The 22,467-nt window shown below is 52.7% G+C and overlaps 1 protein-coding gene across 3 annotated transcripts in view; it reads right to left on the bottom strand.

Annotated features, from left to right (window-relative positions):
• The window catches only part of NADSYN1 (NAD synthetase 1), a 48,689-nt gene that overhangs the window by 23,510 nt on the left and 2,712 nt on the right, over positions 1-22,467 (bottom strand). For 2 of the 3 annotated variants that reach the window (XR_004029718.1, XM_003278028.3), the window contains exons 1-9: positions 20,373-20,656; positions 18,617-18,677; positions 15,232-15,348; positions 10,027-10,080; positions 9,361-9,450; positions 5,719-5,770; positions 4,853-4,941; positions 4,539-4,656; positions 3,699-3,830 (exon numbers count right to left, since the gene is read on the bottom strand). Coding sequence is in view for 2 of the 3 variants with exons in the window: in XM_003278028.3 (XP_003278076.1) it covers positions 3,699-3,830; positions 4,539-4,656; positions 4,853-4,941; positions 5,719-5,770; positions 9,361-9,450; positions 10,027-10,080; positions 15,232-15,348; positions 18,617-18,677; positions 20,373-20,589 (930 nt within the window). In the remaining variant the exon portion in view is untranslated. Of the gene's footprint in view, positions 1-3,698; positions 3,831-4,538; positions 4,657-4,852; positions 4,942-5,718; positions 5,771-9,360; positions 9,451-10,026; positions 10,081-15,231; positions 15,349-18,616; positions 18,678-20,372; positions 20,657-22,467 lie in introns of those variants that run through there. The other variant, XM_030811438.1, reaches the window with a different exon arrangement.

Below are 22,467 nucleotides of genomic sequence, written 5' to 3'. Positions count from 1 at the left end.
GATGCCCTCATGTCAGTAAGACACACCCGTCAGTAAGACACACCCGTCAGTAAGACACCCCCATCAGTTAAGACACCCCCGTGTCAGTAAGACACACCCCTGTCAGTAAGACACCCCCATGTCAGTAAGACACACCCCTGTCAGTAAGACACACCCGTCAGTAAGACACCCCCATGTCAGTAAGCCTCTGCCAGCGACTTCTGGGAACAACCCAATCATCGAAAAGACACACAGGGACCCATGGCCCCTTCGCTGCCTCTGCATGTGGCTGTGTGAAGATGGGATGGCTGGAGCTGCTGCACACATACCATGCCCATGAGGAGAGGCAATCTGAGACAGGCCAACACAGAGGAGGGCGGAGCTGGGGGAGGGCAGAGGCAGAGCTGCAGCCCTGGCATCCAGACCAGGGTCCTGGCCTGGACATGCTGCCTGTGTCACAGGAGGTGACACTACCCTGCCTTAGAACCCGGCTATGGTAGGGGTTCTGCCAGTTGCGGTATATGCAGAAATGAGGTTTTAACTCATAGGGGTTATTCCTTCATGAAAACATATCTTTATCAAATTGTGTTCCTGAGTGTTGCCTTGCTGAACACAAGTGTGGGACAACGGGAGCAGCACCTGCACCACTGTGGCGGTTCACAGGATGGCCGTGGCCACCTTGCGCGCCCCTTGCTCCTACCGCTCTAACAGGGGGCCATACCTGGCTGGAGATGCCCATGAAGACAAGGAGACCGATTCACGCATCCTGTGGTTCTCTTGCTGCTTCCCAAAGTGATGGCACCATGGCCACCAAACTTCCACACAGAAAGCCATGGTAAGTGTGAAGCCATAAAACAATGGAGATGGGGGAAGGCAAGGATCGTTCCATGAGCAGGTGGCTCCATCCCACTCTCCCCAAGGCTAGGTTAACAGCCTTCCACACAGCAGCCTGACCCCAGGCACACGACAAGCCGGAAAGCCCGGCGGATTAGGAAGACCCTGAGAAACGCGGGCCTGACAGGGTGGGGGGGTCGGCAGGTCTGTTGCTCGAGCAGGAGGCAGAAGGGGGCGACTCTGAAATGATTCCACGTGTCACAAGACTTCTGTTGACCATTTCAGGTGCACCACGGAGGACCTGGTGGAGGGCGGCAGCCTGAGCCTGAGGACAGCACTGCCACTCTGAATGCCGCCGGCCTGTGGCTGCAGCCTACGACGGAGCTCTCAGGCAACATCAGGAATTCTAGAGACGCGTAAAGCAACGGCTCCCGGATTCTAGTGCATGAAACAACTGCCTGGTGCTCACTAAATATACAGACCCCCGAGGACTCCAATTTGGTGGCTTGATGTGGGGCTGGGAACCTGCAGGGGTCCTGGGGCAGGGGATTGATGGCCAACACACCTGCCAATCAACATGACCGCCAATGTGCCTGTGGTTGTGACGTGGGGAACAGGGAGAGGACCACACTTCCCGTCAGCAGGAACTTAATCCTTCTCTTCAAAGCCCTTCCAGCTCTGTCGTGGCTAACGATGAAGCGAAAGGAGGCCTCTGGGGACGCTGTCACGTGGACAGCAGGGCCTGGAGTGGAGATGGCCACACCCTTGCCTGCCCCCTGTGCGAGAAACCCCTGAAAAGACCGTGGAATTCTTGTTCAGGGTGAAGCTCACTGGGTCCACTATGAAACTGGTTTGGTTTCTTAACCGCCTCCGTGCTGACCACGCCTATGCTGTGCAGAAAGCACTAGACAGAATTGTGAGGATGGGAATGCAGGGGAAGCAAAGCAACGAACTGTTCAGACAGCCTCGCAGAGTTGGCGACACCAGGACACATGCTCGCCCTGCTCCTGCAAAGCTAACTGCAGAACTCGCCTCCCGTGCTACCGCCTACCTCGGTGAATCCGCTGCTCTAATGCCTGTCCCCCTGCCTCGGTGAATCCGCTGCTCTAATGCCTGTCCCCAAGAAGAGCAGAGTGGAAGGCCGTCGGGTCCAAAGGCGAGCCAGGCGACGCTGTGGGTGGGAGGGAGCGCTGTGGACCCGCGCGCAGTCTGAGCCCGAGAGTGGAGATGCTTCCACCCACGCCGGCTTGGGGCAGAACTAAAAGTTACTTTTTGTTGTATTTGTGCACTTGGGATTGATTTCCACTTGTGGCAATAACAGCCCATTTTTTCTCGTTTGCTTCAAAAACAGAAAGGGAGGGCGGGTGCGGTGGCTCACACCTGTAATCCCAGCACTTTGGGAGGCCGAGGCGGGTGGATTGCCTGAGCTCAGGAGTTTGCGACCAGCCTGGGCAACACACTGAAACCCCATCTCTACTAAGTAAATAAAAAAATTAGCCGGGCATGGCAGCATGCGTCTGTAGTCCCAGCTACTCAGGAGGCTGAGGCAGAATTGCTTTAACACGGGAGGCGGAGGTTGCAGTGAGCCAAGATTGCGCCACTGCACTCCAGCCTGGGAGACAGAGCAAGACGCCGTCTCAAAAACAAACAAACAAACAAACAAACAAACAAACAAACAACAGAAAGGGAGAGTGGCCCAAACCACTCCAAGGACTTTCCATCTGTGGTCCCTTCTCTGTGGAGGAAGTTTGCGTCCATGGCAATAACGATTACCTGGGAAGCCTTGCCCTGTGCTAATGCGCATCTTTAGCCACAGAATGTGCAGAGGTTTCATCAGCTTCCCAAAGGAATCTGGGGCCCCAACAAGGTCCTGAACCCCATTCCAAGTGGCAGCTCAGTTGCTGGTGGGGAATGTGCCAGGTAGGGTTCTTAGCTTTGTTCTCTGTCATCTCCTTCCTCGGAGCACCCACATATCTGTGTTGCTTCGGGATAGCGATGGCGCTTCCGGCCTGTAACTCACAGCTCCCCCGGGGCCATCCTGCACGCAGCTGGCCATTGTGTGCTCAGAGAGCCCCACAGAACAAAGCCTCCCTGACCAGAGTTCCTGGGGTCTCCACTCCTGCTTCCCAGGACTCGGGGCAGCGTGGCGTGAGGCCTCAGATGAGTATATGCGGCCTCGATGCCGGGGGAAGACAGACAGGGCCTCGAACGGCCTTACCATGAGCTCCCCTGACAGCTCTGCTCCCGTGGATAAGGCCCCCTCACCAAACATGGGATCCCTAGACCGTTCAAAGGAGCGGCTTTGGTTCCCTGCCAGCCTGCAAAATTCAAGCAAACCAATGACACCCTCTCTCAGGGGCCAGGCGGCACCCACCCTCTCGTCATCACAGAGCCCGCCTCCCACGGCGGGGGCTGTCCCCTCGGTTCCTGAGCGCACTCCCACCTGGCCCTGTGTGGCACGGAGCCCTCCTCCTGCACTGTGGGAACGCAGGACTCATAAGCTGCCCTCAACCTCATCCATCCAGTACCATGAGCGTGTGTCGGGGTTCAGCTGCTCCCAGACCCGAGGGCGGGAAGTCCCCCCTCACCAACCAGGTAAATCAGAGGCCATCGGAGCAGGCGGGACCTCCGGGGGCTTCTCCACAGGGGCCCTCACTAAGCACCCCGCTTACAGGGGAGAGCCAGGAGCAGGTGGGACCCCCGGGGGCTTCTTCACAGGGGCCCGCACTAAGCACCCGGCTTACAGGGGAAGCCAGGAGCAGGTGGGACCCCCGGGGGCTTCTTCACAGGGGCCCTCACTAAGCACCTGGCTTACAGGGGAGAGACAGGAGCTCAGCCCCTGCACAGGGAACCCTCCTCCAGGCACGTCCAGGCCCGCTCATTACCACGTCATCCAGAGAAAACTGGGATCCTTGAGCAAAGACACTTCCATTCATGGCGATCATGGCACAGCCGTCATAGTAGAGGCGGTCCCCATCACAGCCCTTCTGGTTGGCCAGCAAGTAAATCCCACCGTTCTGAAAACGAAGGAACCCACAGCAGAGTGGTCAGCTGTGGTCCACCACCCTCACCTGCCACCTGCCCAAGTACAGGAACCTCCCCTCAGTCCCGCTAGGTCACATGAGTGGCCCCCCCACCACAGAGAGAACGCACATGCATAGGGAAACACAGACCTGTGAAGCTGCGGCGAGCCTGGCCTTGCTAGGTGCCAGGCTCTACATAAAACATTTGTTTTTGCTTCACAACAACCCTACAAGGCAGACCCCGTCACCTCCCTCAGGCATGATGAGGTTCAGACAAGCCAAAGAAAGCTCCGTGTGATGAAGCCAAGACTCAAACGTGGCTCAGCTAGACCCACATCTGCACCGTGAAGGATGAACCAGCACCGCCCCTCGCACGTCTCGCTGCCCAAGAGCAGGAGCAGCACACGTACAGGTGTTCCCTACGCCCCGCCATGATGCCAAGGAACGAGGAGCATGTTCCAGTTCCTGGTCACGGCAGAGAGGGTGACAGGGCTGCTTCATTGGGTGGCTGCGTGGGTGAGATGGGCTGTGCCGGCGAAGCCCTGGAGGGCAGCAGGGCACACTTGTTGAGTCCAGGCCGTAATTACTAGCCCGGAACATTCATCGTGTGTGGGCCCAGCCCTGCGATGCGCAATGAGGATGCAGGAGTGCTTGAGATACAGCGCCTGCCCTGTGGTGCACGCTCCCTGGCCCAGCCCCTACCTTGCTGGTGGCCATAGTCACGAGATCCACCCTGGTGTTGGCTTTGCGCAGCACGTGGTGGCTGCCCGAGGCATTGGTGATGATCTCCACGCCATCCAGGCCCATGTCGATGTGCGGGCTGCAGGCAGAGGCAGGTGAAGAGAAGAGGTCACCAGACTCCTCCAACCCAGCCTCCCGGGAGGCCTCTCACACTCTCCCACGGCAGCTCCCAGCCCACGGCCACGGCCACGGCCCCAGGACATCTGCAGTCCCAGGTCCTCCCAGCTGGCCCATGTGAGGTGGACGACTGGACAGCACAGGGGCGTGGGACTGACCTGTGGGGTGTCCAGAGCTCCTCACAGATCTCACTTCCAATGCAGGTGTCCCACGTCACCAGCACCGCGTCTCCGAAGGGCACGGTTTCCTGTAGTTGGAAGAGAAGAGTGCATGAGACTCGCTGGCCACCCCTGTCTGGGCCACGCACTACCTAGGGCCACGGACGTCCTGCAGCCACAAGAGCTGGAGTGGGCTCTGGGCTCTTGTACATTCCGAAGAGGTGGGTGCCCTGCGGCTGCACATGAGACACCGGGTGGTGCCAGGCAGAGGTGCCTTTAGGAGCCTATGTGCAGAAGAAGGGGATGCCTGTACTCTGAGCAGCCAAGGGGCAGAATGTCACAGACACCGATGGGGCTGCCAATCGGGGCCAGCGGCTTCTGAAGTGACCCTGTCCTGTGATCACACTGAAGCAGCTGCTGCCCTGTGCTGATGAAGCCTGGCCCCCACTCCCAGCCACAAGGCAGTGGCTGAGAGGGGACACCAGGGCGCCTTCCCTTAGAATTCAAAATTGAGAGTAGAGCATTTTGCTGTCGGTCTAGATAACACTTAAATGTCAGAACATAGCCCCTGGGGGTGGAGAAGGCTGTCTTCTGCCACAAGGAGGAAATGAAGAGGAGGAAGCCAGTGTGAGCGGGGGAAGGGAGGAAAAGCAGCCCCAAGTCAAGGAGGAGCCGCCCTGGCTGCTGCCTGGCCCCACCGCCCCCCCCTGCTGTAGGAACCTGCCTCCTTTTCCTGTTTCGGACCTGTGCGCACTGTGGTGCCTTCCATTACCTGGATCCCAAAGGGTTCCCGCCCCACCCGGTCCACTGTTGGCCGAGAACAGCGACAACCGACTGAAAAACGGGCTTCACACCCAGGGACTCACCTGCTTCGTCAGGTCCTGTATCATCCGAGGCAGAAAGTACTCCTCTGTGTGCCTGGAGAGGCAAACATCAAGGACCTGAGGATGAGTGTCTCAAGACAAATGAGGAATGGCAGCTACATTTAAACAAAACTCTAACTGAACCCTCCCAACTGATGAACTGGCAAAGGAACTGCCAAGTGTTCCCCCCAATGCAATAAACAATCGCGTTCAGGTAAAAAGAAAAGAGTATGAAGGTGGCTTGAGGAGACTACGTGACATGGTGGTGGGCTGGGCTCTCCGAGCAGCAGGCTGCCTCAGTTTCCCCACACGCTCATGTTCTTTTCTGAGATGTGCCACAGGGGATTTGCTGAGAACTGGCCACACTGCCCCATGGAGAAATCCGGGTGGAATTCCTGATCGCTGTTACTGAATCAGAAAAATCGTGTGGCATTAACCCGAAACACAACGACAAACCTGTATCATCCCTGGAATAAAATGATGCTTTCAATTCAAGAAATCAGGAGGAGGGTTTAATACCAACTTTAGCGCAAGGTGTCCCAAGAAGCTCCACCAAGAGGTGGAATCTTCAAAATAGACGGTTCACGCATTTGACTTCCAAAAGGCTGTTACGAGATGCACCACTCAGACCTGCAAGTAACTCTGTTTCCTTTTTGTTTTCTTAGAATTCCCAGGAGCCTTCTGGGCATGGTTTTAGTAGTTCTCTTTACTTAAGAAATGTTAAAAGTTGAGAAACTGAGTCAATGATGTCTTTCCCCCTCATTCACTTAGGGAACGGGGACATGAAGATATCCTACAGAACTACAAGCTGCCTCGCCATCCCATATTGAGCACTCCATTCACCCTCTGTAGCCTGTTGACGGCGATGCTGCTGCACCGAAATGCATTTTAAATGCGGGAACCATCCAAACATCTCTCCCTTCATCTGCACCTTTCCCTCGACTCATGCAAAGATGCCCTGGGCACCAGACCAAAGACCCAGCAGCACAGGCATGCACCCGGCCTTGCTCCTCACTGCAGCTGTGCTCCACGGCCAGCGCACACCTTGAGGATGGCTCTCTGCGGGCAAGGACCAGGCCTTAGTTATGTTTTCCTAAGAGGACCTGGAACCTGGAATGGCTCCTTGAGCCTGCCAAGTACTCTTTACTAAAGCAGGGGCATGGTGAACATGATCATTTCTTGCCATCATTCGGCACAGCTCCCAGAGAACTAGAAACCTCAGCTTTATCTAAGTGAATCAAAATGTACAGTTGCTTCTGGTGGGCTCCAGCCTCACCTTCCTGCCACTCCTTCCATGGGGATGAAAGGAATACCGTCCCAGAGGGCCCAGTGTGACACCTGACACCGAGGCGTTCATGAGACGAATGGGGAAGAAGGAACAGGAGCCCCACACTTATGCTCTGAAATCCTAGAGACAACATCAACGGATAAAAGTTCTCAAAAAAGCACAAATAAGTAACAGGAGATAAGTTTACAACTAAGAAAAGAATTTGAAGTCTTAAAATACTTGCAGATAAGAAAAACAAAGCACAGGATAGAGCCCCGTGAAGAGCACTGCAGAGAAGACAAATTCAGGGGAATCAAACTGCCAGAAAAAAATGCAAATAAACGAAGACAGTGATGGTTAGAAAGAAGATGAAAGATAAGGCAGGCAGACACAGACATGTCACTTGCCAGCCATCGAGGTTCCTGAAGAACAGAATGGAGGCAAAAGAACGAAAGCCTTTGGAAGCAGAAAACAGGTAAACTTTCCTGAAAGAAGAAGCCCTGAATGTGAAGTCAAAAAACCTTCCCGGGTATCATAAAAAATGAGGAGAATCCCCAAGCCATTTGCTGGAGCTACTGAACCTCAAGAATGACAGAGACATCCCACAGGCACCTAAGCAGGAAAAGCTGGCTCCTGCAGAAGTGCTAAAATCTGGTTGGCCACAGACTTCCTTCGTGGATTCGTTTTATTGCAAAATATGTTATGCAAAAGAGTACAAAGGCACACGTGTAATTAAAGGATGTTAAAATAAGCCCAGTGCACACAGTACCCAGGTGAAGGAGCAGAGCATCGCCTGGACCTCCCAGCCCCCAGCGTGCGCTGCTCTCTCCTTGGAAGTGCTCCCCGCATCAAATCTTGCCTGTCTTTGTCCTTCAACCCAGGAACGTGTCCTTAAGGCACAGATCACTCATGCCCCCAGGTGCGCTGATGTGGTCTGGCTGTGTCCCCACCCAAATCTCATCTTGAATCATAGCTCCTGTAATTCCCACATGTTGTGGGAAGGACCTGGTGGGAGATAATTGAATCTTGTGGCAGATTCCCCCATACCGTTCTCACGGCAGTAAGTCTTAGGAGATCTGATGCTTTTACAATGGGTTTATCTTTTTGCTGGGCTCTCATTCTCTCTTGTCTGCCGCTATGTAAGACACGCCTTTCACTTTCTGCCGTGATTGTGAGGCCTCCCCAGCCACATGGAAGTGTGAGTTTATTAAAGCTCTTTTTCTTTACAAATTACCCAGTCTTGGGTATGTCTTTATCAGCTGCATGAAAACGGACTAACACACATCTTTTTTTTTTTTTTTTTTTTCTTTCCTGAGACAGGGTCTTGTTCTGTCGTCTGGGCTAGAGTGTAGTGGCACGATCACAGTTTGCTGCAGGCTCAACCTCATGGGCTCAAGTGATCCTCCCACTTCAGCATCCCAGGTAGCTGGTGTTGGGAACAGGCCCCCAAATCTATAAACAAAATCCTACAAAACCCCAAATCTATCAACAAAATCCCACAACTGTCTTGGTAAATTCCTTTACTGCCTGCACCATCGGCCCCAGCTAGTCACTATCTGTGACACTGCTGAGGTAGAATAGGGTCTGGGGGCAGGGAACCTTAGCACTTCCTAGAACTAAATCAACAGAAAAACCCAGCTCTTTTTTTTTTTTTTTTTTTTTTTTTTTTTTTTTGAGACGGAGTCTCGCTCTGTCGCCCAGGCTGGAGTGCAGTGGTGCAATCTCGGCTCACTGCAAGCTCTGCCTCCCGGGTTCACACCATTCTCCTGCCTCAGCCTCCCTAGTAGCTGGGACTACAGATGTCTGCCACCACGCCCGGCTAATTTTTTGTATTTTTAGTAGAGATGCGGTTTCACCCTGTTAGCCAGGATGGTCTCAATCTCCTGACATTGTGATCCGCCGGCCTCTGCCTCCCAAAGTGCTCGGATTACAGGCGTGAGCCACCGCGCCCAGCCCAAAACCCCAGCTTTCTAAGACCAAGTAAATAACTTTATAACTACTTCAGACAGAAAACACCCTCTTTATTTGCATAGTGCGTACACCAAGTAAATAACTTTGCAACTTCACTTCAGCCTCTTCATTTTCATGGGGCACACACCAAGTAACTGATGGGAGGCCTCTAGAGGATATTTAAACCCCAGAACATTGGGTAACCGTGCCCTGAGCCCCTGCTGGGGCCGCTCCCACCCTGTGGAGGAGAATTTCATTTTCAATCAGTTTCTGCTTTGGTTGCTTCATTCTTTTTTTGCTTTGTTTGTGCTTTTTGTCCCATTCTTTGTTCAAAATGTCAAGAACCTGAACACCCTCCACCGGTAGCACTCCCATGATCAGGACCCAAGGCCACACACATCCCAGGGGCGGTCAGGCACCCGACTCACCGACTCCTCGACCACGGGGTGAACCAGCGCAGCTCGCGGTAGTTGCCTTCGTTGGCCAAGGCCATCTTGGGTCTGATGAGCAGGATCTTCCTGCAGACAGGGGAACAGGGCCGTGCACACCAGGCTCCTGAGATGAACATGCCACTAGCGGTGGTCAGTGCCACCGAGGGACAAGGTGATGCCGTGCAGAGTCGGCTTGAGAATAGGGCCCCGAGCAAATCTTTTTCCTTCTCTGGGCTTCCGCTTTCTGTGACTCAGGTCCCCATGGCTGCATCCATTCGTGACCGTCAACGATGAAGCAGCTAAGCCCCAGCAGGTGTGCACCTCCCCAGCAGCTGGTGACCAGGCGCTCCAAGGGAACTTGCTCACCCAGACTGGCTCCCAGGCCACAAGGACCTGTGTCCCCACACCCCCACCCTCTGCATCTCTCTCTTTCTGATACCTGATGATGCCTGTCTCGGTGGTGGCTGAGACCCAGAGAAGCAAAGGCACCCAGATCACCTGCCTGGTGCATTGGCCCTCACTAAGCCCGAGCACTTCCAGAAGCAGCCTCCCAGCAACGGGTCCCCAGGGCACCAGCACAGGTCCTGGCAGCCCTCGGCTGACAGCCAGGGAGAGGCCCCAGTCACCTTCCCGGGGGGGGGGGAGCAGGGGCAGGGAGCCTACCTGTTGAGGAATATCACTCTGCAGTTGTAGCGGACGTTTCGATGCATTATAGGCCTGCAGGAGAGAGGAGATGTACACTCATGTCTGCCCGGTTATGAAAACACAGAGCATGTGGAGGCAGCGGCTGCAGCTCTGGAATCATGCATTTTACTTTAATATGAAGCTTCCTCCGATCCCTTCGAAGAACCGCAAGGCTCTTCTGTGACACCCTCAAATCAAAGCTAAAATGAGCCGAGATGGTTCTGCCACCCAGGCAGCACCGACTCTGAGTCTAGAGGAGCTTCTTCTCAATGAAGGGCAAATTCATTCCACCACAGGGTTCTTCCCTCTCCTCCTGGAATGTTCCAGCCTCTGCTGCCTCCTCCCCTTCCCCCTCCAAATTGCCTTGTGCTAACCTGAGGCATCCACTTTTCAGCACCTGTCTGCCCTGAGCTCATTTCCACCCCCCGCCCCCCACCCGCCCGCTGCTCCGGGCTGGCCCTTTCTCAGGACTGGGCCTTGGCTTCATGCTCCCATCACCTCGCTGACACCCTCAGCCTCCCCTTTATCATCTGGCACCCCTTTATCATCTCCCCCTGCAGATAAAGGGACCACAGCAGGAGAGGCCGGCCTGGCTCGGGGCACTCGAGTAGGGACCAGAGTGATCCGACAGGAGGCTTGGGTCAGAGCAGGGCAGCACAAGGGGAAGATGACCCTCATGGGGGTGCTGAGAGGACGCGCTGTTGGAGAGAAGCACAGGTGCCTGCCAGGGGTGTGGATCCGACAGCAAAAGTGTTTCAGGGGAAGAAAAACCAAACGTGGATGGTGTGGAGTTCCGATTCCAGCCTTGCCACTGGCTAAGTAACCGGTGTGAACCCAAAAGTATCTGAGACAGGTCTCAGTCCATTTAGAACATTTATTTTGCCCAGGTGAAGGACGCACTCCTGACACAGCCCGAGGAGGTCCTAACCACACGTGCCCATGGTTGTCAGGGCACAGCCTGCTTGTACACATTTCAGGGAGACAGAAGACGTCACTCAATACATACGAGATGGACACTGCTCGAACTGGAAACGTGGGACCAACTCGAGGGGGCCAGGGATGGGCTTCCAGGCCATAGGTGGATTTAAACAGTTCTGATTGGCAATTGGTTGAAAGAGTTATCAATAGAAAGGAATGCCTGGGTTATGATAGTGGGTTGTGGAGACCAAAGTTTTATGATGTAGATGAAACCTCCAAGTAGCAGGCTTCAGAGAGAACAGACTATAAATGTTTCTTATGAGACTTAAGGTCTGTGTTGATGCTCATGCTTGTCGGCTTTTCCAAAAGGGAGGAGGGTAAATGAGGCCTGTCCCACCCCCCATCACCCCCGACTCCCTGTCATGGCCTGAACCAGTCTTTCAGGTTAACCTTGGAGGGCCCCTCCAAGAGAAGCGATTCATTCAAAAGGTTGGGAGGGCCTTAGAATTTTATTTCTGGTTGACACCAGCCTTGATTCTTCCTCCCAAAAATGGGGATGAAAGGGCAAGATGCATGCAGGGGCACCACTGCCCACCCCGGTCCTGGCTGCAGCCACCACGAGTGACTCACTCCATCATGGCTTCTGTTCCTCTCTGATGTGTTCTGGATCCAGGACCCCACCAAATCTCATGTCCAGCTGTAATTCCCAGCATTGGAGGTGGGGCCTGGTAGGGGCAGAGTTCTTATGAATGGGTTGGCACCGTCCCCTTCGTGCTGTTCTCCTGACAGTTAGTGAGTGGGTTCTCATGAGATCTGGTCGTTTTAAGAGTGTGTAGTGACTGGGTACAGTGGCTCACGCCTGTAATCCCAGCACTTTGGGAGGCTGAGGCAGGCGGATCACAAGGTCAGGAGTTCAAGACCAGCTTGACCAATATGATGAAACCCCGTCTCTACTAAAAATACAAAAATTAGCCGGGTGTGGTGGTGCATGCCTGTAGTCTCAGCTACTTGGGAGGTTGAGGCAGGAGAATCACATTGAACCCGGGAGGCAGAGGTTGCAGTGAGCCAAGATCGCACCACTGCACTCCAGCCTGCGCGACAGAGCGAGACTCTGTCTCAAAAAGAAATAAATAAATAAAAATAAAAAAGTGTGTAGCACCTCACCCCTCTCTCTCTTGCTCCTGTTCTTGCCATGGAAGATGCCTGACGAACACAAACTTGTTCTCACTTAGACAAAGTGTGCCCAGAGTGTGCGAGAAATAGATGTTTTAAATAAAATACAGGCCCTCCATGAATATCTGATCTCTAAGTGGAGTAAGCCACTAGAACAAACTCAGAAACAAACTAAAGCAGATAGGGCAGCGCTTTCGCTACGTGACCATTTTACCACTGAACACATAAAACAAAGTCACACACCAAACAACGCACCAGGAAAAGGATTTTTACCTTATGTGGGAATGGACTGACATGTTTCACATATAAAGGACTCAAAATAAATGAGACACAAACAGTTATAGGCAAAAAACCAGGTAACTCTTGAAGAGTATTATAAATCACCAAGAAACAAAAAAAGTTCAACTCAGTAAGTGAGCAAAGCAAATAAATAAGACAGTCGTTTTTAAAAAATTATTCACCACTCTGTTTCTTTATTTTGTTTATAAAGGCAGACCCTCGTGGAGCAGAACTAAGGATGGTGCACCTCCAACCACAGAGGGCGGGGACCCAACTCAGCACCCTCTTCCTGGAGGACCGTTTGAAGAAACGATGCAGGATGGAAGTTATCAGTGACATTATGATAAAACTCTTGTTTTGTTCATTGGAGCCTCCAGTCCAGAAAAATGCTAGACTTGAAAAGAAAAAATACCTTCAAATATGATGGTTACCATTTTAAGTGTTAAAAAGTAGAAAAATGAAAAGAGGATGATAAATTCAAAGTCAGCAGAGGAAAAGTTTGAGCAAAAATGAACCAACAAAAAGACAAAACCCAAAAGAACCAGCCTGGGCAACATAGTGAGACCCTGTCTCTATGGAAAAAAAAAAAAAAAATTAGCCAGGTGTGCTGGTGTGCACCTGCAGTCCCAGGTAGTCAGGAGGCTGAGGCGGACGGATCACTTGAGCCCAGGAGGTCGAGGCTGCAGTGAGCCAGGACTGCACCATGGCACTCCAGCCTGGACAACAGAGTGAGAATCTGTCTCAAACAAACAAAAACAAAAACAAAAATGAACAAAAAAAAGAAACCCTAATGAGTAGAAAACGTGGTGAAGTGACTAGAGTAAGTCCTTGTGGTTGTCTGACTCTCAGCCCCTCAAAGATGTCCCCATCCTAACTGCTGGAGCCTGCGACTGTTATGATACCTGAGACGTTGCAGGGGTGATGAGGTGACAGGCCTTGAGATGGGAGATGATTCTGGACAATCTGGGCCAGCCAGCATAATGGCAAGGGTCCCCATAAGAGGGAGGGTCAGAGGAGGAGCTGCGACAACAGAAGTGGGGGTCGGGGTGACGTCACAGCTGGGAGGGGCCACAGGCCAGGGAAGCTAGAGAAGCAGGGACACAGATCCTCCTGGAGTGTCTCCGGAAGGAACTGGGCTTGCTGCTGACCCACTGACCCCTTGACTTCTGACCTTCACAACCATTAGATAAAAGACTGGTGTTGCTTGTGTGTTTTGTGTCCATGGAAATTCATCAGAGCAGCAAAAGGAAACTAAGAGAGTCCACAGGACCAATTAGCATCATCCATGTGAACAGAGCACTAAAATTCCCATCCATGTGCTGCTTAGAAGAGGCCCCACTCCACAAATGTCACGGTGAGGGTCGCACGCAAGCGGTGGGAGAATATGTGCCAGGCAGATGCCAAGGAAGAAGTGATGCCAGATGAGGTGGGGCTGAAGGAGATGTAAAGGACTCCATGCCAGGCTCAGTGACGGGGACGGTGACGCAGAGCATGGCAGACACTAGCAGAACATGTGCAGAGGCCTCCACAGGGGACGGCTATGCAGAGTGCGGCACAGACACCAGCAGAGCAGGTGCGGAGGCCTCCATAGGGGACCAGCTGTGTAGGGCACAGCACAGACACCAGCAGAGCGTGTGCAGAGGCCTCCATGGGGACAGCTATGCAGAGTGCGGCACAGACACCAGCACAGCACATGCAGAGTTCTCCATAGGGGATGGCTATGTAGAGTGCGGCACAGACACCAGCAGTGCGCACACAGAGGCCTCCATAGGGGACGGTTATGCAGGGCACAGCACAGACACCAGCACAGTGCACGCAGAGGCCTCCATAGGGGACCACCTATGAAGAGTGCAGCACAGACACCAGCACGGCATCCTCCACAGGGAGCCGGCTATTCAAAGCAGGGCGCAGACACCAGTGCAGCACGTGCAGAGGCCTCCACAGGGGACCGGTTATGCAGGGCACAGCACAGACACCAGCACAGCACACACAGAGGCCTTCATAGGGGCGGCTATGCAGGGACAGCAAAGACACCAGCACAGCATGAGCAGAGTCCTCCATAGGGGACCGGCTATGCATGGCACAGCACAGACACCAGCACAGAGCGTGCAGAGGCCTCCATAGGCGACAGCTATGTAGAGTGCACCACAGACACCAGCACAGTGCACACAGAGGCCTCCATGGGGGTGGCTATGCAGGGACAGCAAAGACACCAGCACAGCGCGAGCAGGGGCCTCCATAGGGACTGGCTATGCAGGGACAGCACAGACACCAGCACAGTGCGAGCAGAGTCCTCCATAGGGGACCGGCTATGCAGGGCACAGCACAGACACCAGCACAGCGTGTGCAGAGACCTCTATAGGGACTGGCTATGCAGGGCACAGCACAGACACCAGCATGGAACATGCAGAGGCCTTCCTTGTGGAGCTACACATATGCAGCCTAGGACATGGGAACCATGTGGCGACATGTGGACATGGAATGAGCCCCAGGGCTCCCCGTGATGTGAGTCAAGCTCTCCGCACGGGATGGGGTGAATGCTGCATTCCCCTTTGTGCAGAGTCTGCTGATGTGTGCACAGGACTTTCTGGAAGAACTGACACATCCTGCTTCCAGGAGCTCCCTCCTTGCAGGGGAAATGAGGTGGCTTATGGGGCTGAGATAGGAACAAAACCCACTTTTCAAGCATAAGGCCTTTGGTATCCCTGGACACGTGGACGTTCCACACCCTGGATGGAGGCCAGTTGGGTGGGTCACGCCCTTGAGCTTGCCTTTGTCCCGGGCTTGCCCTTCCACACTCACACTGGCACTTACATCCCCACGTCGCAGATGATGTCCTGAGTGACGGGAGACTCCAGAAGAGCCGCTAGGACTTGAAACGAGTGCAAGAGGGTGTCCGACTCGTAATAATGATCCCAACATCCGTAGCCACTGCAGAGACAGTGAGAAGGTGAGCTCTAGAAACAACTCAGGTGAGCGGGGAGGGGCAGGGCCTGTGGGCCAGTCCAGTCTGAACGTGTCTAGGGGCTGGGGCTCAGGTGTTTTCTCAAAGCCTTCCAGGTGATTCCAGTGAGCAGCCAGCATAAGATCCACTGCCACAGCCAGATGCGCTTTACTGAAAGTGAAGAGCACGGCCCCTGCTCCTCTCTCTGAGTTTTAAGTTACTACAAAAAAACTCTCTCTCATATGAGGAAGTGCCTGCCCTTGGGTTTCCTTGTAACTGTTAATGTGGTACCAATGACACTGATCTACAAGAGAAGAACCTCAAAGAAACAAAGCTGGACCCACAGAAATCCATTCTTCGGCAAAGAAGATCACTAATAACTATTCAGAAAAACCACCCACAAAGCTGCCCCTGCGTTTCTTGCTACAGATGTTTGTAGTCGGCTGAATGATAAACCCCAAAAAGGTCTGTCCACACCCCAACCTTAGAAACTTGCGAAGGTGACCTTATTTTAGAAGAAGAGTCTGCTGATGTAACTGAATTAAGTATCCCAAGATGAGATCACCCTGGCTTTTGCAGGTGGGCCTAAATCCAATGACAAGTGTCCTTGTAAGAGAAAGGAAAGGAGAGACAGGGAGAACAGAAGGAGGCAATGTGAGGATGGAGGCAGAGATGGGAGCAATGAGGCCACAAGCCAAGGAGCACCTGGAACCACCAGGAGCTGGGAAAGGCACGAGGGACCCTCCCCAAGAGCCTCTGGAGGAAGCCAGACCCTGCTGCCATCCTGATTTTGGACTTCTGGCTTCCTGAACTGTGGGAGAATAAATTTCTGTTGCTTTAAGCCTCTAGTTTGTTTCTATCTGTTTCGGCAGCCACAGGAATTAATTCAATAATCCGTGGTGTCATTAAATGCAAAGGTTGGGTTTCTTAGTATTGGGGTTCCCATAATAAAATATAGAGTATTTGTAGAACACTTATAACTCTTCAAGAAGTTCTCCTTTCTACTACACATCAGCCTGGATGGCACACTTCAAATGCCCAGCAAACCTCGCACACACCTGCATAAACGCCAAAACCAGCAATGGTGATTTTCAGTATCTGGGAAAGCACTGCTCTCTGCCTTGGCTCTGCGAAGAGGAAAAGCCCAGTTCTCAGATAGAAAAGGCATCCAAGAGATGCCTCAGTAGGGAACGGAGTCCTGAGATGTCCTTTCTCCTCCAACGGATCCGTTTCGTGGGTTTTCATGCCCTGTTGGCGTCCTGGCCCACAGGTGAAACCAAATAACGTTATAACACCACACGTCCCGCTGCATGGCATCCAGTGTCCAGGGGCCTCTCACCCCTTCGGCAGGTCAGCAGCTGGAGGAACAGTTTATCGCAGGGGCTGGTCCTGGGGCCATTTGGGTGGTAGCCTTCCCTTTCCAAAGCTTCCAGCACTGGCTCAAAGGAAACAGCTGACTTTTCTAGGTGAGAGGGTCTCTGGTCCATGAGTCAGCCTCCTCTAGGGCCACTGGGCCCTCCCTGTGTATCGGGTGCTGGACCTCTAACCAGTAAGAACAAGAGGCGGTGTGCTCAGTGATGTCCCTCCTCTCCTGCCTCGGTTTCCTCTCTGTAAGTTGTTGGAATATTTCACAGGAGCCTGCTCAGCAGGTTGTGAGCTATGTGGAGACCTGCTCAGCTGGGCCCCTGTCCCTGCTGGATGCAAATATTCCATCCCAGGGGCCTTTCGTTAGACATTCTCCCACTTTTAAAATGAAACAGGTCCATATTTGGAGGAAAGACAGAGGTGGATGTAACTTTTATAGAAGAGACAGACTAGGATGAAGAAAGAAAAGAAGACATCAACTCTAAGCATCTTGCAACATCAGGCAGGCCGGGGGACTGGGCTGTCACCACTGCAGCTCCTCCAGGGCGAGCAGCAGACAGGACATGAGGATCAGGCCCCCGACCAGCCCAGGAGAGGTCAGGCTCACGAGACGATCAGGCCTTGAGTCCAGCCCAGGAGAGGATCTGGCCACGGGGCCAGGGGAGGATCGAAGCTTTATGATCTCAGACAACCCAGAACCCTAGATCCCTTGGCACTTAGGTGAAGAATTTCTTAAAGAATCAATCAAATGAAGACAAATTAAAGAACAAAGTAAACATTCTTGGATATTATGGGAGAAACAGCCCTATCTGAAGGTGGTATTCTAAGGAGAGAAATCAACCTAATGAAGGAAAGGAACTTGGAAGGACTTAGAGAAAGATGCCTCTGGACTCACACAAAACCTCCTAAGAGAAGACAGTTCCTGCTTACTCTAAGTCCAGGAGCAAGAACACACACTAAGGCAGGGGGCAAAGACTGAAGAGGGACTTCCAGATTCCACTACGGGTCAGGGGCCTAAAGACCAAAGGGAAACTAGCAGAGCACAGATGGCAGCTGACATCCAAAATGAGGAAGGACTATCGCTTACAAGAGACTTATAATGTGGCTACTCATTGTGTTTTTTTTTTTTTTTTTTTTTTTTTGAAGGGACAAGAAGGGAAATAAGCAATCCGTTTTCCTGGTTTTTACAAAAAGGCATATAAAAAACGATGACCTATGCTTGCTTGTGGAAAGATTCTGAGATCACGGAATGAAAACCTGGGAAGATGTCTTGGTCCTTCAGGCTGCTATAACAAAACACCTTGGACTGGGTAATTTATAAACAGCAGAAATGTATTGCTCACAGTTCTGGAGGCTGGGAAGCCCACAATCAAGGTGCTGGCAGATTTGGTATCTGGTGAGGACTGGTTCTCTCCTTCTGTGTCCTCACATGGTAGAAGGGGCCAACAAGCTCCTTTGGGTCTCTCTTGTAAGGGCACTAATCCCATTCATGAAGGATCCACCCTCATGACCCAATCACCTGCCAAAGGCCTCATCTCTTAATTCCATCACCTGGGGGTTAGGTCTCAACATATGAATTTTGCGGGGACGCAAACATTCAGACCGCAGCAAAAGGGCAGTGGTAACACAGAAGCAGCCCAATTTTGAAATTGGCCTTAATCTGGTAAAAGTCAGTTCTTTTAATTACTTAACATGGGAATCTAGACTTATTCAGCCTCCCTGGGCCTGCCCTTGCTCAGGTGTTCAATGGCATTAACCAGGCCCAACAGTGGGTGTGGCATGTCCACAGCTCTCAGGGCTGTCCCTGCTCCTTCCTTGCCTTCTCAGCTGGGGAAAACTGATGCTGGCATCACTAGCTGACCACCCCAGGGTGTCTGTGTCTGTTCTCACCATATTTCCAGCTCTGGTCCAAGCCTGTATCTTGCTCCTCTGTTTTTGGCAATTTCAATACCTATAAGTACAGAGAGAAAAAGAAAATGGAGCAATTTCAGCACCTATACATTCAAAGACAGATGAAACAACCTGCTGCAGTAGGTAGGATAAAAACAAAAAAACAAACAACAAACAAAAATGCTCTGTGCCTTCTTGTTAACAGCCTGGCAGCAGGGGGCAGCATACACCTGTATACACCTGTATACACATGAGTATGCCTGCATCTGCTTATACTTGCATATACCTGCTTATATCTGCAGGAAATGAGAAACAGGGAGGGCTTACAGGGCTGACCCTTAGCACCATGGAGGAGGCGGAGGAAGAGGAAGAAGTCACACCCTGGTAGTTTATTAACAAGGAAATGCCCAACACCATCTAGAGGAAAAAGGACTTGGAGGATTACGATCCAGCAGTGGTGCCACTGTCAGGCACCATCAGCTTACTGGTCTTGGGCAGCAGCTTCTAACAAGCACCTAGGGAGGAGATGCTGGCAGAGTAGAGACTTAGCTCTGGCCACCCAGCCCTCTTCAGTCCAACTGGATTTGCTCTAAGCAAATGAGGTGAAAGCAGGTTGATATTAAAAAATAAAAAATAAAAAACCACCAGCTGCGGTGGCTCATGCCTGGAATCCCGGCACTTTGGGACGCCAAGGCAGGTGGATGACTTGAGGTCAGGAGTTCGAGGCCAGCCTGGCCAACATGGTGAAACCTCGTCTCTACTAAAAATACAGAAATTGGCCATGCATGGTGGCAGACGCCTGTAATCCCAGCTACTCAGGAGGCTGAAGCAGGAGAATCGCTTGAGCCCAGGAGGCAGAGACTACAGTAAGCCAAGACGGCACCACTGCACTCCAGCCTGGGCAACAGAGTGAGAGTCCACGTCAAATAATAATAATCAAAATAATCATCCACAGCACATACTGATTAGATACCATCTCTTGAAACATTCTGTTTCTATTGTTCCTGGCAAAGGCTCTTGCAGTCAGCAGACCAGTGCAAGACAAGCTGCAACCTGACTACACCTGCAGGCTTGCCCATTTAGGTGCAGGTATAATAGTTTAACTTTTCATCCTCCACGGTGCGTCCCTATGAACGAAAATTAGATGGTGACCTTTCAACAACCACACCCTATCTTCGAGGCCACCACGCCCAGCTGATTTTTGTATTTTTAGTAGAGACGGGGTTTCACCATGTTGGCCAGGCTGGTCTTGAACTCCTGACCTCAGGTGATTTCCAACCCCCGGCCCCCCCAAAGTGCTGGGATGACAGGCGTCTTTTTCTACTTCCCTTTCTGGGACGCCTTCTCCCAATGCCCACCCACCAGGAAGGCCCACGGGGCCAGAGACCATCAATCTCTGGTTTCTGCACACCATTCCCGCCAGTGGGCAGCCATTCTGTCCAACTTAGATATCTCTGAGAATGGGCAGCTCAGCCCCAGCCACGGGACCCCAGAGATATCAGAACACGGGTCCATCCCCAGGCCCCCCGCCTAAACCGCCAGACTTTTCTTAACCTTGCCTTGTATATCGCTTGTCCCCAGGAACTATAAACACTCACTTCCCGACGAGGACCTGAGCACGTACCATTGGCGGGGTCATTGCCCATTATCTCACCTGATCCCATGCCCAGGGCCGCGAGTTTCCCAGGGCAAGGCTGTGAGCACGCCACGGGCAAGCCTGGGCCCAGCCACAGTGCCCCCGCCGCCCCAGACTCACTCTTTAAAATCCTTTGCAAATTGCCCTCGAAGTCCAGGGCCCACTGGTTGAGTGCGCAGGTGGCCACGGTCACCTTCCGGCCCATCCTGGCCGCAGTCGCTTGGGCAGGAGGCCAGCGGGGGACAGCAAGACCCAGGTCCCAGCGAGGTAGGCGGCTCGGGCGCCGGACCTTCCGGGTTTCCTGGCCCCGCCCCCTCCCCGCCCCCTCCCCGCCCATCCGTTGAGGCTCCGGCCAAGGAGAACCGCGGCGTCAGGCCCTGCCTACAGATCGCCCCGCCCCGTCTGCGGAGCTCACGACCGCGCCTGCGCAGCGAGGTGGCCGCAGAGTTCGCGGCACCGCGAAGGGCCCCGCCCCCGCCCCGGCTCCACCCACGTCCCGGGCCCCGGCCCCGCCCCGGCCCTCGCGGGTAAACCCGTCTAGGCGCACAGGTGCAGGGGGCTCACCGCCCAGCTGCAGCACCCCTCCATTTTATCCCACACCGCCACCCCACAACCAGCTTAGCCATGTTTTATTTTAATACGGCATGAAACGTTCCAAATACACCAAAAGTGGAGAGTACGGTAGGAGCGCTCCATCGTGCCCGCGGGACAGCAGACGATAGCAATCGAGTCTCGGTGCTAGGAATCCCGCCTCCCTGGGCGGATGGCGCTGAATTCTTGGGAACCCTCTCCTGCCCCTTTCGCTCCTGTACCACGTGTGTAAGTAGCGCAGGTAGCGCACTGCTTGCCTTTTCTGAAACTACAGGAACTGCACTTGAATGTGCTTCTGCAACTTGATTTTTTCCCCTGTAATATGAGATACGTTCTTTTAATTATTTTTCTGCAGTTTGGTATTCCACTGTAGGAATAAAGCAGGTTTATTCAATAGCGGATGGGCATTGAAGTTATTAGCAGCGTTTTGCCAACAGACGCACGCACACAGGCACTGCTGCAATTTCCTTTCTGGCAAGGTTTCCTCCGTGGCCTCGTTCCGCCAGTTCCTGCAGCAGCTTTGCAGAGTAGTAGGGTTCGTGCTGTTTGACTTTACTAAATATTGCCAAGTCTCTTCTCCAGGGCGCTTGCACCGATTCACTACCAGCGGTTTCTCACTTTTTATTTTTTCACATTTCCTCTTTAGTCCACCCACGGTAGAATCCATTTTTCCCGCATATAAATAACTGCCTCACCATCCTTGCTTGAAGAGGCCATCCTTCCTTCTGTCATTCATGTTAGTTTAAAAACACACAATTTACAAATTTGGAAAAAGAGAAGGCTTTATTTCTTGTAAACGGTTGTAGCCTGCAAGGTGGCGGCCATCTGTCTGAGGCTGGGAATCTGTCTCCAGCCAAGGCCAGAGACAGGCACTTCCAAGGAGGAGGGGTTGGGGCAGGAGCGCTATGCTGAGGGGATTGGCTAAACATACATATTCAACAGGTTACAGGAGGAGCTATGAATATTCATGAAGGTGGTCCTGACACATGCCGTCTTATTGAGCAAAGCATGTAATATATGAACCATGTTCAGTTTGGGGTGGAGACTTAACATTTACACATCTTACAATTAGGGCCTTTATGGCAAAAGGTCTTTTCAGGACACAAAGGCATGCAGGTGCATCATCTCTCTCTATAAACGGGTCAGCTGGTCGGCAGGGTCAGCTGGTCGGCGGGGTCAGCTGGTCGGCGGGGTCAGCTGGTCGGTGGTCTCCTATCAGGAGAAAGTCACTGAAATCAGTCTCTTGTCCAATCACAGCTGTTATGGCTGGTGAAACAGTGTCAGTCGGCACCTAGTGGAGCTGCAATTGTTTTAATATTGCCTATTCCAAGGCTAGTGTGTGTTTGGCTAATAGAGAAACAGAAAGCCTTGTGGCCGTTAGAACATAGTTTATTCTCTAAGTGTGGGGCGCCTTACTTACCCTCGCCTAGCATGGCTTCGGGTCCTGTTTATAATTTGGTATCTTATTGCCACAGAGTCTGTTCTGTCAGTCTTACGATTTCTGTTTTAACATGAATGCTGGCCAGTTGTGGTGTCCAAACTCTAAAACAGGGGACTATTACCAGGCGCGTCTGACCTCCCATCCCGTCATGTCTGGGAACTCAGTGTTAAGGTTTTTCTGGTG

This window comes from Nomascus leucogenys, chromosome 4 (assembly GCF_006542625.1).
Source record: "Nomascus leucogenys isolate Asia chromosome 4, Asia_NLE_v1, whole genome shotgun sequence".
NCBI classification, from domain to species: domain Eukaryota; kingdom Metazoa; phylum Chordata; class Mammalia; order Primates; family Hylobatidae; genus Nomascus; species Nomascus leucogenys.
The sequence above is the reverse complement of the archived record's forward strand: the minus strand, read 5'-3'. Positions and strand labels throughout refer to the sequence as shown.